Consider the following 14,375-nt stretch of genomic DNA (forward strand, 5'->3'; position numbering starts at 1 on the left):
ATTCTTGAGTTCCCATGCAAAAACCACAGAAAATAAACAAACATGGAAATAATTTATCGCGGACAGATATGTATAAGGAACAAAGGTCGTCGCTGATACTTTCTTTCCATGAACAATTCAGCTAAGGAGAGTGGGGCATCTTCTTTCTCTGCCTTTGCCTACCAGGATCAACCGAACTATTCACCACCTGTCATAAACTCCTCAGCATGCAGCTATTAAGCTAACAAATCAACCAGAATACACATTGTGACTAATTTTAGAGCCCATAGAGTTGTCAAACCAAGGTCAAAAATTAAAGCGACGACTGTTTGAAGAGGACCCAACTTTGGGACATAAAAAAAATATGAATTTGATGCGCAGTCCTACAATGCCTGTAATAATGAAGTGCTTCCAGTGTACCATGGCTTGCCTGACCAGTCAGTCACAGGTCATCCACCGAACAAATGGGCATGACCAGAACAACACTGTGTTATAATCTGGTACAGACACTGTATAAAAATATGTCTGGTTACTCAGTAGTTCATTTCTTTTTAAATGCAAGAAATGAAAATACTGTGACCATAAGAGACAACTGAAGAAATGTCTGTTTCATTTGAATGTAAAGGTTGTTGTTACATGTTCACAGTTCTGGAGTACCTGACTCTGAGATGGCACAATGAAAACACACTGAGCATGATTCAGTGCTGGATTTATGAAATAGCCACACATACTTCTGCCTTTTTTTTCTCCATGATAATCAAGGCACATACTCCATACTATCTTCATAAAGTATAGACAGCCAAGTGGACCTACAGTACATTATCTTCAAAGTTTTATCACATTTATCAGTAATATCAGTCATTTCCATTGTGTTTGTAAGGGCTGTTCATAATTTGTTAAAGACTGTATGTGTTATATAAGCCTGTGAACATTATTGGTTGGACTCTACGCAAAGTAATACTACATGGGTTTAAAACTCTGCATACAAACTCTGTATATCCATGCCTGTATTTCCACAGCCCCTCCAACTTCAGTGCCTTAATAACTACAGAGACAGGCATTTGTGTCAGTGTATATAATGTGCATTTATGCTCCTGAACACTAGTTTTTTTTGCCATGCCAATGAATGACTGAACAAACTTCAGGATGATTAAGCTCTTATACTTGTGAACAGTCATGTAAGCTGCTCTTGTTTTGGGGGTAAATGTTTAATACGGTCTTGTTGTTATTGTCTTTATGTGTCCCTCATAACAATAACAAACCATAAATGGAACTCCTCTATAGTGATTGATATAAAAGAAAGGGGATTTGGACTTGAAATGAATTCCTTTATGTGTCAGGGAAATGCATCGCTTTATCGATTGTCCTCATCCCACGTCAGGCCCTCCACTGTTCTTGGATGCAGCCTCATGAATGCACAGAGAGACGAGGTGCGCTACGAGGCTTTTGGTGAGGTCCAAATGATTAATGTGATTATTTCAGATCTCCCCTTTTGCTTTCTCAGGAATTTCTTGGATCTGCTCTTCTTTGATTAACTTTAATGGCTCTTTGTCAATAAAACTAATTGAAAATAGGGTACAATTCAAACAGCGGTTTGTCATTTGTGAGTCTTCATATCTGCCAGCTAATGTAGCAGCTCCACAGTTAAGCCCAGCTGTCCAACTTTCCATGCACACATGCTACAGCCAAATTAAGACTTCAGATTCCATTCACCCAAAAATAGATGTGACGGACAGTGTGTAGAAGCTGTTGTTTTGGAAACCTATTGTGTGTTAAATCTATAGTATCTATGCATGAAGTGAGTTACAAAGAACAAGATCAACAGCAGAGCATTTCTTTTTCTTTTTATTATAACAATATTGTATAAAATCAATAGGCTTGTCACACAATCAATGTACCTGATTTTATCTCCTATCCTTAATAACCACTCTCTATTCACATTCACTGTCTGCTACCATAAACCCCCTGACCTATAGGCTGCTGTCTTAACTATCTAACTTATCCAGCCAAGAAGGCACTCACTTTTTTCACTGTTTGTTTATCAGTCAAGCTACAGCTGTTGTTGAAGTTATTGTATTGTACACATGCAGCTATGTCTGAACACATTAGTTTTATTTGGCTTTCTAGAGAAATGGTCTCAATGATGATTTCCCCGCAGGTTGCTGAGCTGGAGCTGCTTCATGCTGACCTGTAAAAGAGCTGGAGGTGGAGAGAGACTTGCAGACGTTACAAGATTTCAGTGTCACTGCTGTGACATCCTCAAGATTTGGAGTAGCAGACCCTGCACCTCTTCGTCCATTCGGCCCTGTTGGGCAACACACACACAAGTGTAAGAAAAGGAAATGTCTACATTGTATTCCACATTGGTTCCTTGTTGTATGAGCACATGCAGAGCCCCCATAACAGGCTCTATAGGTGTACCCACTCATCCTTGCAGATCAGCAGACTGAAATTTGCACGTTTGGCAGACCCACTAAAGCCATAAAGGCCATAAACAACGAAACCTGCTAGAGGGAGCAATGGGGTACTGACACTACCACTGAAACGAGATGCCAATCGAGTATGGCAAGCCATCTCCAAGCCGCCTATCACGCTAATTAGGAGGTATAGGCTTTTGCAGATTATACTGCTGATCAGATTGCACAGATCTACTGCAGATTGACTGTAACGCTATAGGCCTGTTCCAAAGTTTAAAAACAGACCCAGGAGATAAGTTTTGTGCCCATGTACACTCTGTACACTGCTCAATGCCAGATGCTCCAGGAAGAGAGATTAGGCCCACTGGACAGCCTATCCCATATACCCAACCTGCCAAAGAGCTAACGCAGCAGTTCTCTTAGAGGTCAACGACACCTGAGCAGTCTCTTATTACAACCAACATGACAAAAGAAATAGCTAATGTGTACACCTTAGTTGTGGAATATGATGGTACTGCCGAGAGAGAGAGTGAGTCAAGCTCCTTTTTCCTGCACCTCTTCTGAAATTTCATCCACTTTTGTCTGGCAAGCAGAGATGGTGGACAGATCATTCCTGCTCTTAATAGTCAGCACAAACTCAAAATCCAGCAGTCAGTGCCATTCACAGTCCACACTACAAGTGGCTGTCCAGCAAGTTGAACATTGACAATTGTATTGATCCATCCTGAGGCCGGCCCCACAAATATACTCACATGGAAACCTCTTCACATCTCATGACAAAAGGTCTTAATTTGTGGCGTGTATGTGTGCATTCAACTCACCTGTACAGCTGCCAGTAAATGCGAACGGTACACAGTCACCACCTGTTTGTGCTTTCTTTCCCAATCCTGCAAAAAGGTCACAGAAAATGTTCCTATCATGTGAAGATTTAAGTGTATGTTTTGATTTATATAAATAATGGTTGATATATACTGAAGACAGAAAAAAAAAGTCTTTTAGAAATCATAATATTTTTTTGCTCTAAACACATCGCTAGTTACAATGTTCTCCTTACCTGGAGCTGCTGGGTAAGAATGGCAATCCTGTTCTGCAGTGCCATTTGCTGCCCAGGGTTACCATGATGGGTAGATGAGGAGGTGATGCCCAGTGGAGGTGACAGAGCTCCCAGGGCCTCCTTTAGCCGAAACATCTCCTTGGACAGCTCAGTTATCTGCGTGAAGACAGAGACATCAATTCGGCCACCTTAAAGGTGCTCCAACAGCAGTTGTTTCAACTGGTTATCCAAACTCTTACCTTGCGGTCCTTCTCCTTGACCAGGCCCTGGGATTCCTGGATGCCCTTGTGGAGCTCCTGGATGTGGCTGGATTGGGCCTGTAATTCGGCTAGCTGCTTCTGCACCGTGGCCAGTTGGGACTCCGCGACCTGCCGCTCACTCTTGTTAAAGAGAGCCTCTCTCTGCACCTGGAATACCTAAACCAGAAAAACAACCAGTCTGTCACTTCAGCAAGGCTGTCTATGTTTGGTCACACATTCAGATGCTCTCTGTATATATAGAAGACGTTGGAGGCTGATCCAGGAGCACTGGAGTTTGATATTTAAAGGGGAATTTCAGTTGCTGCTATAATTGATATTGACAGCTTCATACAGACAGAAATACACGCTTTCCTGGTAGAAAAGCTTCTCAACTACGCTGCTGTTGTTACCGTGGGGACATTTCCCAGTTTCCCATTAGCCTGGTTGACACAAGACCCTTCTCAGTTGTAACTGAGACTTGCAGAGCAAATCTCAAATTTGCCAGAAGTTCGTCAGGGTTTAGCCAGGCTAGTTTCCCATGGTATCTATACATCTCAATCTGTACACATTTGCTTTTGTTGCCATGTTTAACTGTTTTTGTTTCAGGTAAGTGTAACTTTATTACCGGCACTAATTTACATACGTGTGTGTGTGTGTGTGTGTGTGTGTGTGTGTGTGTGTGTGTGTGTGTGTGTGTGTGTGTGTGTGTGTGTGTGTGTGTGTGTGTGTGTGTGTGTGTGTGTGTGTGTGTGTGTGTAATTAACACTAAATTCAAATGTTGGATTTGTGTTCTAAACGGGCCATGTTTTTGTAAAAAAATAACAAGTACATAGAGGCTGATCCAGGAGCACTGGAGTTTACATAAAAGCCATTTTAATACCTACTCCGTGTGAAAATGTGCCCCCGCATTAACTTCTGTGTGCCAACGTCAGTCAGAAAGGCAATTACCTAGTTTACAAAGTGAGTTTTTCTATCTGAATGGAAAAGACTTTAGGAGTGTGTCATTAGTATGGTATAGTATAGTGCACATACAACACAGAGCATCAATAAGCACATACAGAGGGATCAATGGACGAACTGAATGGAGAAAGTAATACACATAATGAATAATGAAGAGGCAGTAAAAAGGCCTTCATGGAACACGGCTCACTTTGGGGCAGACACAATAACATCTAATGTGGCTTCTCTCTCTCTCACACACACACACACACACACACACACACACACACACACACATACACACATACAAACACACACCTCAGTGCAAGTCTTCTCATGTTTGCGAGTAAGATCGTTGAAACGGGCTGTGGTGGCGTTGATCTCGGCCTGCAGAGAGAGACGCAGGGCCTCGTGGTCCTCTTTGGAGATCAGACCCTGTTCTGCAGCCTTCTGGGACTTCAGCTCTCTCAGCTCCATCTCCTTCTCACTCAGAGCCTCCTGAGCCGCTGCTGCACTGCTCTCACTGGCCTGAAGGGAGTGCTGGAGTTCTGCCTAAGAGGCAGGAAGCACATGGATGATAATGATAATGTACAGTATGACCAGTTAGAAGTTACAGCAAAAAAGTTATCCTACATCTTAAATTAAATAAATCATGTAACAAACCATTGGATTATCAGAAATATGCATTGCAACAAAGCTGAAAACTGCTGATCTGCAATGCTATGCTCTTAGTCCTGTTAGGATTAGAATTATTTCTAGTCCTACTAACAAACTTTCATTAACTAAGTGAAAAAAAACACTAGATAATGATCAACAATTAACATTGTACCACCTTGTCAATCAAACCCAGACCACAAACAGCTAAATACAGCTGCTACAAACAAATAAGATGCTTTCACTTGTGTTTCCCTTTTGAAAAAGCCTCTTCTAAACAGTGGATAACTTATTTTGTTCTAAACTAAACTAAATCTCAGCTAAGGGCCAGCCCTTTCTGCCTCCTCTGGATTATTAGATAAATGAAGTAAGAGCTTGTAGTACAATGAGAAATGGCTTAACATGAAGTAGAAGTCTGAGTCTGAGATTTGCCAATGCTGCTGACCGTGACTTTCTCATGCTCCTCTTTAGGTACGGCATCCTGCATGGCCTGCAGTTTGGCCTCCAGTCTGGCAGCCTGCTCCTCAGCCCGACCACGAAGGGTCTTCTCCTCCTGGAGCTCCTGCAGCGTCTGAGCTAGCTGTTCTGACACTGCAGACAGCGCCTCCTTATGTTTTGAGAGTGGCACTGCGTCTTTCAGCTGCAGGGCGTCCTGTGCGCGGCCCTCCTGCTCAGCACACAGACAGTCCAGAGCCTGGGCTGCTTCCTGCCTCGCCACCTCCAGTTCTTCTCTCACTGCGGCCATGGTGCGTCTGGAGTGCTCTGATTGGACAGAGGCATGATCATTCACAAAATGGACAGAAAAGTCTATAATGTTAAATTTGACTTTCTTACTTTAAGTAGACAAAAACAACACTGCGCACACCTGACATGCCTGAGGGCTCTGAGCTCTCTGAATGTTCCTCATCTTCTTCCTCCTCTTCCTCATCTCCGCGTGGAGGAGGCCTGAGTCTCTCCAGATCCAGGAGAGCATTGTTGAGCCTTCGAGCCACATCTGCCCTCTCCCTGGCTAGCTGCTCACACTGGAGCCCCAGAGTCACCTGCACCTCCTCCAACTCCGAGCGAGGCACACACTTTCTCAGCTCCTCCTCTAGCTCTCCCAAACGCTCCTGGAGACGACGGACCTGATCTCCATCTCCTGCTGCTCCTCCCTCTTTCTCCGACATCTTGCTCTTTGCCAGGGCTGCCTCCAACTCAGCCACTTTGTCACGGAGGCCCTTCACTGTTTCCGTCTCTTCTCCTTCGCCGCTTTTCTCCCCGTCTTCTTTGGTAGACTCTCTCTGGGACAGAGCAGCACGGAGTTCCTCTACTTTCTCTGTCAGCTGTTTGATTGTGTCACTGTCCTGGCTGCTCTGACCGGCTGCCTCACCCTGTGTCTTAGCTAGCTCCTCCTCTAGCTCCGTCACCCTCGTTCTTAGCTGCTGTGCCTCCTGGCTCGGAGACCCCTCTGGAGCCCCAGCCCCAGCACCTGCTGCGGCAGTTTCCCCTTCACCACACTCCACAGAAAACACCCCAAGGCTCATCTGCTCCTTCAGCTCTTCCAGCTCAGACTGGGAGGAGGCCAACTGCTCCTTAAGCCCTTGCAACTTCTCTTTCAGAGCCTTCAAACTCTCTGCATCAGCACATCCTTCCTGAGACTTCTCATCCCCACTGCAGAATAAGACAACAATTAGCAATCTTTCATGCACTAACTCAAACAATAAAAACATCATATCATAACCCCATTCCAGGGTTTATTTCCAGTACTGATCAATATGTAGATAATATCCTCGAAAAATTGAAGTCATCTAAAAATGTAATCACAATCAGGGGTGAATCGAGATCGCAATTTTATAACAATTTATCGTGCAGGCCTACAGAAGATGTCAGAAAATACTGAAAAATGGCCATCACAGTTTCTTGAAGCGGACTGTGACGTTCTCAAATTGCTTGATTTGTCCAACAAACAGTCCAAAGATATTCAATTTACAAACATATCAAGAGATACAAGTATCAAATGCTACTATTTGAGAAGGTGAAACAAATATTATATATATTTGGACTTATAACACACATTAACCCTATTATTATTGAAGCATACAACCGCAACCTGTGATAATACAACAAAGCATCAAAGATTGTAGAAAAGCAAGAATGATCATGTAATAGAGGTCAAGACACCATCAGATACATGATGTCATGATGCAAAGGTATGCACATCATGATACAAGCCTAATCTAATACAGTAGTGTTGTGTGAATGTGATCTGTGATGGCCACTTCAGTTTGTATCAATTGATCAATCTTACCCCTCCTCTGCCACGCTGGAGGCCTCGTCTGAAGCCTGGGCCTGAGAGAAGCGCTCCTGAAGGGCTTCATACTCCTTCCTCAGGGTCTCATACTGAACTATGGGGACAAAGTCCGAGCTGGAGGTCTGCATGTCTGTGTCATCCTTCTCAAACATCTCCAGCATCTGTGCACAACACGGAGAGAATTAAAGTACCTTGTGGAGGTTGTACAACTGTTTTCACAGGCTAAAAAGTACTAGTAAACTGACCCTTATGTGTAAAATTGGTGGAGCTGCCCTTTAATTAACTTAAGTTAGTATAGGTTATGCCATCTTCACCTGCCCTCCACCATTTAAATCAAAGCAGGAGGTTTTGGTTCTACTTTACTCTCTCTTTGCACTCATATCAGACCCTAGATGTCACTTTCTTGTCTGGCTCTTTTTCACACAGCAGGGCAGTACTGAAGTTCGGGCCTATGTCGATGCTATTCATACAATGGTGAACGAACCATAACCAGAACAGAATTCTAAGCACTTCAACCAGCATGACCCAGTTAGTGAAGAATGCATACAAAATGACCCCCATGTCTTCATCTGATGCTGTTCTCTTTTATTTATTTGTGTATGAATACAACTGCCTCACTGCATTAGTGTACCAGAGTGCGGCGTCATGAGGTTTAAGTGGTCATGACTAATGTTTGAGTCAGGGACATTCAGCCACTCTTGAACCAGCATCTTTATTTAATAATCACTTCACTATCAATTTATCCTCTTTAAAGAGGCCTGGGACTGTGTGTGTGTGTGTGTGTGTGTGTGCGCGTGCACGTGCATGTGTGAGTGAGTGAGTTAGTAAGTGAGAGAGAGAGAGAGAGATTGTTTGCGTGCTTTTATGTTAGTTGAGTTTTCAGTTTATATGCGTAATTGGGTGTATATGCGTTCATACATTGGGTGTGTATTTGTGATTTTGTACTCTCCCTGACCTTACCTGCACTTTGAGAGCTAGTTCAGAGTTGTGTGAGGTAAGTTCCTCTATTTGTTTGCGCAGCTCAGAAACAGTTCCTGGGTCTCCGGGGACAGGGGAGGGGTTGGCCGAGTCTGCGTCTCTTTGAGAAGTGGCCTCATCCTGAGCAGGCGAGGCTCTGGAGCGCTTGGAGAGCAGCATCTCTAAAGGGAAAGTTAAAGAGAAACCACAACTAAATCAGTCTGTGTAATAAATCAATTCCTAATGGGATAGACACACACAGGAATGTCCATGTGGAACAGTATGGTCACATGTATAGAAGTACATGCATGCTCTCTGCCAGGGCCTGGGAAGTAAAGAGAGTAGATTGCATACCTGGGAAGTCAAACATTTCATCCATGTCCTCAGCGGCCCCAATACCATGGCCTCCCTTCAGCTCCTCAAGCAGCTTGTCTCGCTCTGCCTCTGCCTCCTCTAGACGCTGCTTTAGTTGAGACAACTAGAGTACACACACACACACACACACACACACACACACACACACACACAGGTAAAAATTGTGGTTATAACAAGCAATCACAATTACGTTATTTTCTCTAATAAAGATGCATACACACAGAGCCCTAGTGAGGCATAGGCTTACATACAATCATAAAACATTTTGCAGAGACATAAATAACAATGTGTGTTTGCACCGCCTGCAGTGCAGTACCTCCTCCAAGGCAGAGAGGGCGCTCTGTTGCTGCTGCTCAAAGGCTTTGATCTTCTGGAGCAGACGGCCTCTCTCCAGACGCAGCCGTCGGATCTCCTCAAACACCTCCTCATCTTCTGGCTTACGCAGACAACCACAAGAAATATGAAAACCCTGATAGAGTCTGCATTGTAATATGAAGGACAAACATAGCATCTATAACTAAACAAAAATCAAGCTTTAGAGTGCTAACCTGGGCTGACTGCTGTGTATCTGGAGGCTGGGGAGAGGGAGAAGAAGACTGGGGCTCAGGGGACTGGGCAGGGGGAGCAGAACTCCGGGGACGTGGAGAGGGTGGCAGACCCTGGATCTTTGTGATGGGAAAACAGAAAAAAATAATGAATCATTGTTAGTCATCAAAGACAAAATTCTCTATTCTCTTTAGTTAATTTGTCAAGATGCAATGTTGTACTACAGAGATCCTACCAAAGGGAAAATTGTCAAGTTAGCATAATTATGGACACTCTTGTATCGTTTGCTCTCACGTAGTAGTAGTAGTAGTAGTAGTAGTAGTAGTAGTACTAGTAGACAGTGCTTCTGAGCAAACTGATGATGATGATGATAGGTGAATGTACTATACAAGCTAACAATACCGTAAGGCTGGCCTCTACTTGTGAGGGGGGAAACAAAGTGTTTCAAACACTGAGATGTTTCTCACAGTACCTGCAAAGGAGAGCGGGGCGGTGGAGGAGCTTTCCGTTTGCGGGGGGTAGTGCCCCCTTGCACCGATGAGGCGCCTAAGGGGACTTGGGGGGGCTGTTGGGTGGGAGAGGGAATCACAGACAAGCAGAGGTCAAGCTCAACATAAAATGGGATAATAGAGGAAACTGAGATGAGACAAAGGGTCAGCAAGAAAGGGGAACGGAAGACAATGAAAAGAAAGCGGCAAACAAAAACAATGACCTCATATTGGAAAACATGCACAATGTGATCGGCCAATGTGGGCCATGATCTCATTTGATGGAGGGAGTGATCCAACACACAGCTATGCAACATTACCTCCTTGTCTGTGCCCTCAGTAGCTACGAATGCAGAGGGAAAGAGACACACAGCAAGACACTTTAACCTCAAAAGCAATAAAGTTCAGCACACAGCTAGAGGCGAATGTGAATATGTGCACATGCACAAGTATATGTACACAGTACACACTTCCTGCTGCTTTTCTAACATGTAGTTTATATTAGTGCCATCCATGTATCTTGTAGTAAATCCACCAAAATCTCTAATTAAAGAATAAAAACTAACGTGGGCAGGCATCATATGCACACTAAATTCTCTCCTTCATCTCCTTTTCAAACCAGCCACACATCTGTTGTCCATTTGTCAGCAATATCTTCGTTGGGAGATAAAAGTGGAACAAGCCATTCGTCTTTTTTTTCTTTTTTTTAAACCCCACTTTACAATCACACCCAGCTGTCCTCCTGATCCAATTCCTCCTATTACAGTTGTTTCTTAGAGGAGCAGAGACAGAGCCAGGATCCAAAGCAGAACTCAAACAGAAGTCATAAAGTGAGTCTGATAATGTGTTAGATGTAGTTGCCATGTGTTTCACATGAACGCTTTATATATATTTTTTAAATAACTGCTGTCACAACCTGTTCTGTTTATTCTGCTTGATTTAACAGAACTAAATTTGATTCATGATGATATGATAATAGAAACAGTTTATTGTCAAAAGAGCCTTGTGAGATCTTCAATCGCTTCTATCCCTCCACGTGAAAAAAAGCCGGCCTCATACTGTACCTTGAGGTGCTCCATCCTGCAATGCTTGCATGATGCGTTGGTTTCCTGTGGTTACAGTGTAGTCGGTGGCTTTGTGTCCAAGGGCGTCAACCAGCTGCGTGTTGGCCCCGCCTCTCAGTAGAGCTTCTACGGTGTCAACGCTGTCACTCTCACACGCCAGCATCAATGCAGACCTGCGATTTCAAACAAAATATCATAGTACAACAGGAAAAAAATAGTAATGCAGTAGAATCACATACATCAATTTCAGATTCATTGGCCATTTCAAATCAATAGATCATCAGCACGTCAATCAGTAGAAACATATAGTATGCTTAAACTCTATTTTCGCTTTGGTCAAGGATTCCAAAGATACCAATCAGGTTGTGATTCAGGATGAATTGCAGGACAAGACATTGAAATGTTTCCATTTGACGTAATGATGCGGCCTGAAAAAATGCCTCTAATCATCCCCTCAAGGAGATATCCAAAGCCAAACTGAAAGCTCCTGATCTTCATCCTTTCAAATCTAACCCATAGACTGTAGACTTTCTATGGGAATCCTTCCTGCATCCTGACCCAGACAACCCCACTGCTGTGAAAATAATCCTGCAGAGTTTTTTGGGATCTTAGCTAAGAAGGCAGTTTCGTGCCCCCAGTCTGCCCCCACTGTCTGTCATTCCATCTGTCAAAGCTTCAGCAGCAGCTACAAGAGAGTGATCCAGATCCAGTGGTCCTCATCAAACCCTGACTGCCACACAGAGGACGAGCATCACAAACAGTCCAGTACCTTCCCTGGTTGTCCTGTATGTTTGCGTTGGCACCTCGACCCAACAGAAAGACACACAGCTCCACTCTGCTCATCTGAGCTGCTAAGATCAAAGGGGTGGCCCCGTCCTGACAGAGAGATGCACACGATTATTCAAACATCATGGAGCAATGACAAATACATTTAATAGTGCTGTCTAAAGTACTAGATAGGAACAGAGGTAAATAAACAATAAATCACTGAATATCATGTATTTGTTCATCTCACATAACAATTCAAAACAATGTAATTCAAAAAAGCTGTGAATAAATTTCAAACTTCAATTTACCCCATCCTGGACATCCAGACTGGCTTTAAAATCCCACAGAGTCTCAGAGCAGGACAAGCAGCCACTGACCGCTACAGGAAATAAATCAGAATTATGGTTAATATTAAAGGTTTACATACAGTATATACTTACATCATGAAATGCAATTGAAATCTCTAAGCACTTCTGTTTGCAGTTTAGATGGTAGATAATATATTTTTTGTTAGGTAAGCTTCAGTGTTAAGCATTCCTTTACATCTGTTTACTTTTAATACTTCAAATATGTTGGGGAGATCTATGAGAGGTCTTTGTTGTATGCAAAGTTATGTTAAGTGACCAAACTGGTGTCATATTGTAGTTCTGAAATGTTACCTGCATGATGAAGTGGTGTCCGACCAATGCTGTCGGTGCAATCCACTGCTAATCTCTCCTGTCAGGTCAAAAAGAAATAACAGCAAACAACATGATAAACCATTTGTAAAACATGCAGTCTTAAAATTCATGCTTGCATTATTCCATTTAAATGTTACAGTATTCGTTGGTTAACCTGGCTATGCTGTCATTTTACCTGTAAGAGTCTCTTTAAACACTCTGATTGGCCATTCTTGGCTGTGAGGTGAAGGGCGCTGAAACCTGCAATCAGTTATAAAACAGACATTTATAAACAATCCATGACACGTGTGAGATTCAACAGCCTTGGCTTATAAGATAAAACTTTTATTTGATAATAAAATACCAGCGCCATCAGTGACGTTGACGTCTGCTCCGTGAGAGATGATGACCTCCAGACATTCTAGCCGGCCTCGCGATGCACAGAGGTGGAACCTGCCAGACGGACGAAGGACAATACATGTCACTAGAGATTCCATTTAAAATGTCTGATTCCAGAGAATTACTCTACTGCTGAGTCCACTTTTAACTTTAGTTTGAGTTCAAGAGAAATGAAGGCAATACAACTTTACCATTACCAAGGATAAAGAATTGGATCAATAAGCAGAATTCATAGTGGTATTAAGTGGAAATAATACAATCATTTCAGTGCCAAACACAAATGCAGTGTTTCCTCTATGTTGATTTTGTAGTGGCGGCCCACCATGGCAAAATTCCTGCCACCACAGTATCAGAAATAGGGCTGGGGGGAAACACTGCAAATGGGTAGACTGGAAAGGAATATGAACATAATGCAATTACTTCTAGTAAATTAATTCCTTCTCATAACTAAGAAAAACATTAGGTGCCCAACTTACGCTGACTTGCCCTCGGCATCCAGCTTGGTAGGACAGAGGCCTTTTTTGACGATGAGTGCGGAGACTTTGTCGGGCTCATTCTGCTCCACAGCCTGCAGGAGCCTCTCATCGCTCTTACTCCAGTCCTGAGGGGGCCAAGTCAGAGAACAGGTCACCACCCTGAACTGCCCCAATGGAAACTGATACCACACTGCATAACAAACAAAACAATAGATGACTGGGCAGCTGAAATAAATATAATGCAATGAGATACCAGTTCTACGAGTTAAAATAAACTACTTTTAAGACAGAAATATTATTAAAAAAAGAGGGATATTTCCTTTGCTATTCCTGTGATTAGTGGATAGAGAGAGAAGATACCTACTGGTAGCGGCAGCAGGCTGAAACAAGGACAGAACCGCTTCATCAGGCTAAAAACTGGCTGTTGAGGATCCATACCGCTAGCAGTGCATCTCACACACACACACACACACAACTAAATACAGCTACAGAGAACCAAGCCACCGCTGTGTATCCTGCCTGACAATACACACTGCCGCCTGGCTACATAACAAATATACACAGTAACATTAAATACTGTAGAGAACTCTGCTACCCATAACTTTCTACCAGATACCCTTTAGAGGTCACAGCAACGTCATAGATGAGATCTATATACCGGAGAATTTATGCTATCCTAAAAATCACACCCCCAATAAAATTGAATAGCTTGCCACACAAAAACTCACACACACGCACACACACACATACACACAGTAGCACTGCTAAATGCTGTCCTCACAACGTCTCCCTGTGCAGTGCTCCCTGTCCGCATCCAAAACGCTACCCCATCATCCTGCCTCGGCTGCTAGCAGGGACATAGCCAGTCTGTCCACTGCACCTCCTACACTGCCAGCTCCTTCATTTCCTCACTGGCCTCCTTTCTCTAACCTAATTATTTCTCAGCAGCCTTCTTCTCTGTAGCAGGCGTCCTCCTTCTTTACAATAGTTTTTTTTTGTCAGGTCCTGCACGTTACCCCCCCTGGCAGCGTCATACTGTAGATCTGTTTCTCTACAGTTACAGAGCGGGGC

General features: G+C 43.4%; 1 protein-coding gene across 2 annotated transcripts; it reads right to left on the bottom strand.

The window, feature by feature from the left end:
- Positions 1-1,862: 1,862 nt before the first annotated feature.
- ankrd24 (ankyrin repeat domain 24) lies at positions 1,863-11,102 on the bottom strand. Of its 2 annotated transcripts, none has more exons than XM_028587636.1 (14): positions 11,003-11,102; positions 9,923-10,015; positions 9,453-9,569; positions 9,221-9,340; positions 8,884-9,007; positions 8,533-8,711; positions 7,570-7,733; positions 6,148-6,932; positions 5,728-6,044; positions 4,947-5,180; positions 3,690-3,866; positions 3,451-3,606; positions 3,218-3,283; positions 1,863-2,284 (listed from the first exon to the last, which is right to left on the bottom strand). In XM_028587636.1, the coding sequence occupies exons 1-14, from the start codon at positions 11,015-11,017 to the stop codon at positions 2,222-2,224; spliced, it is 2,610 nt and encodes an 869-aa protein (XP_028443437.1). In that variant the 5' UTR covers positions 11,018-11,102; the 3' UTR covers positions 1,863-2,221. The 2 variants fall into 2 exon arrangements, with proteins under 2 accessions (XP_028443437.1, XP_028443436.1); XM_028587635.1 differs by having other exon boundaries at positions 9,221-9,373.
- Between the last annotated feature and the right edge of the window lie 3,273 nt (positions 11,103-14,375).

Source organism: Perca flavescens, chromosome 9 (assembly GCF_004354835.1).
Source record: "Perca flavescens isolate YP-PL-M2 chromosome 9, PFLA_1.0, whole genome shotgun sequence".
NCBI lineage: Eukaryota > Metazoa > Chordata > Actinopteri > Perciformes > Percidae > Perca > Perca flavescens.

Excerpts from the sequence above, each read along its gene's own strand:
- ankrd24 (XM_028587635.1), bottom strand. Across the intron at positions 7,734-8,532 it reads AACTAGCTCTCAAAGTGCAG|ATGCTGGAGATGTTTGAGAA; the intron begins GTAAGGTCAGGG and ends TGTTGTGCACAG. Across the intron at positions 3,607-3,689 it reads TCAAGGAGAAGGACCGCAAG|ATAACTGAGCTGTCCAAGGA; the intron begins GTAAGAGTTTGG and ends GTCTTCACGCAG.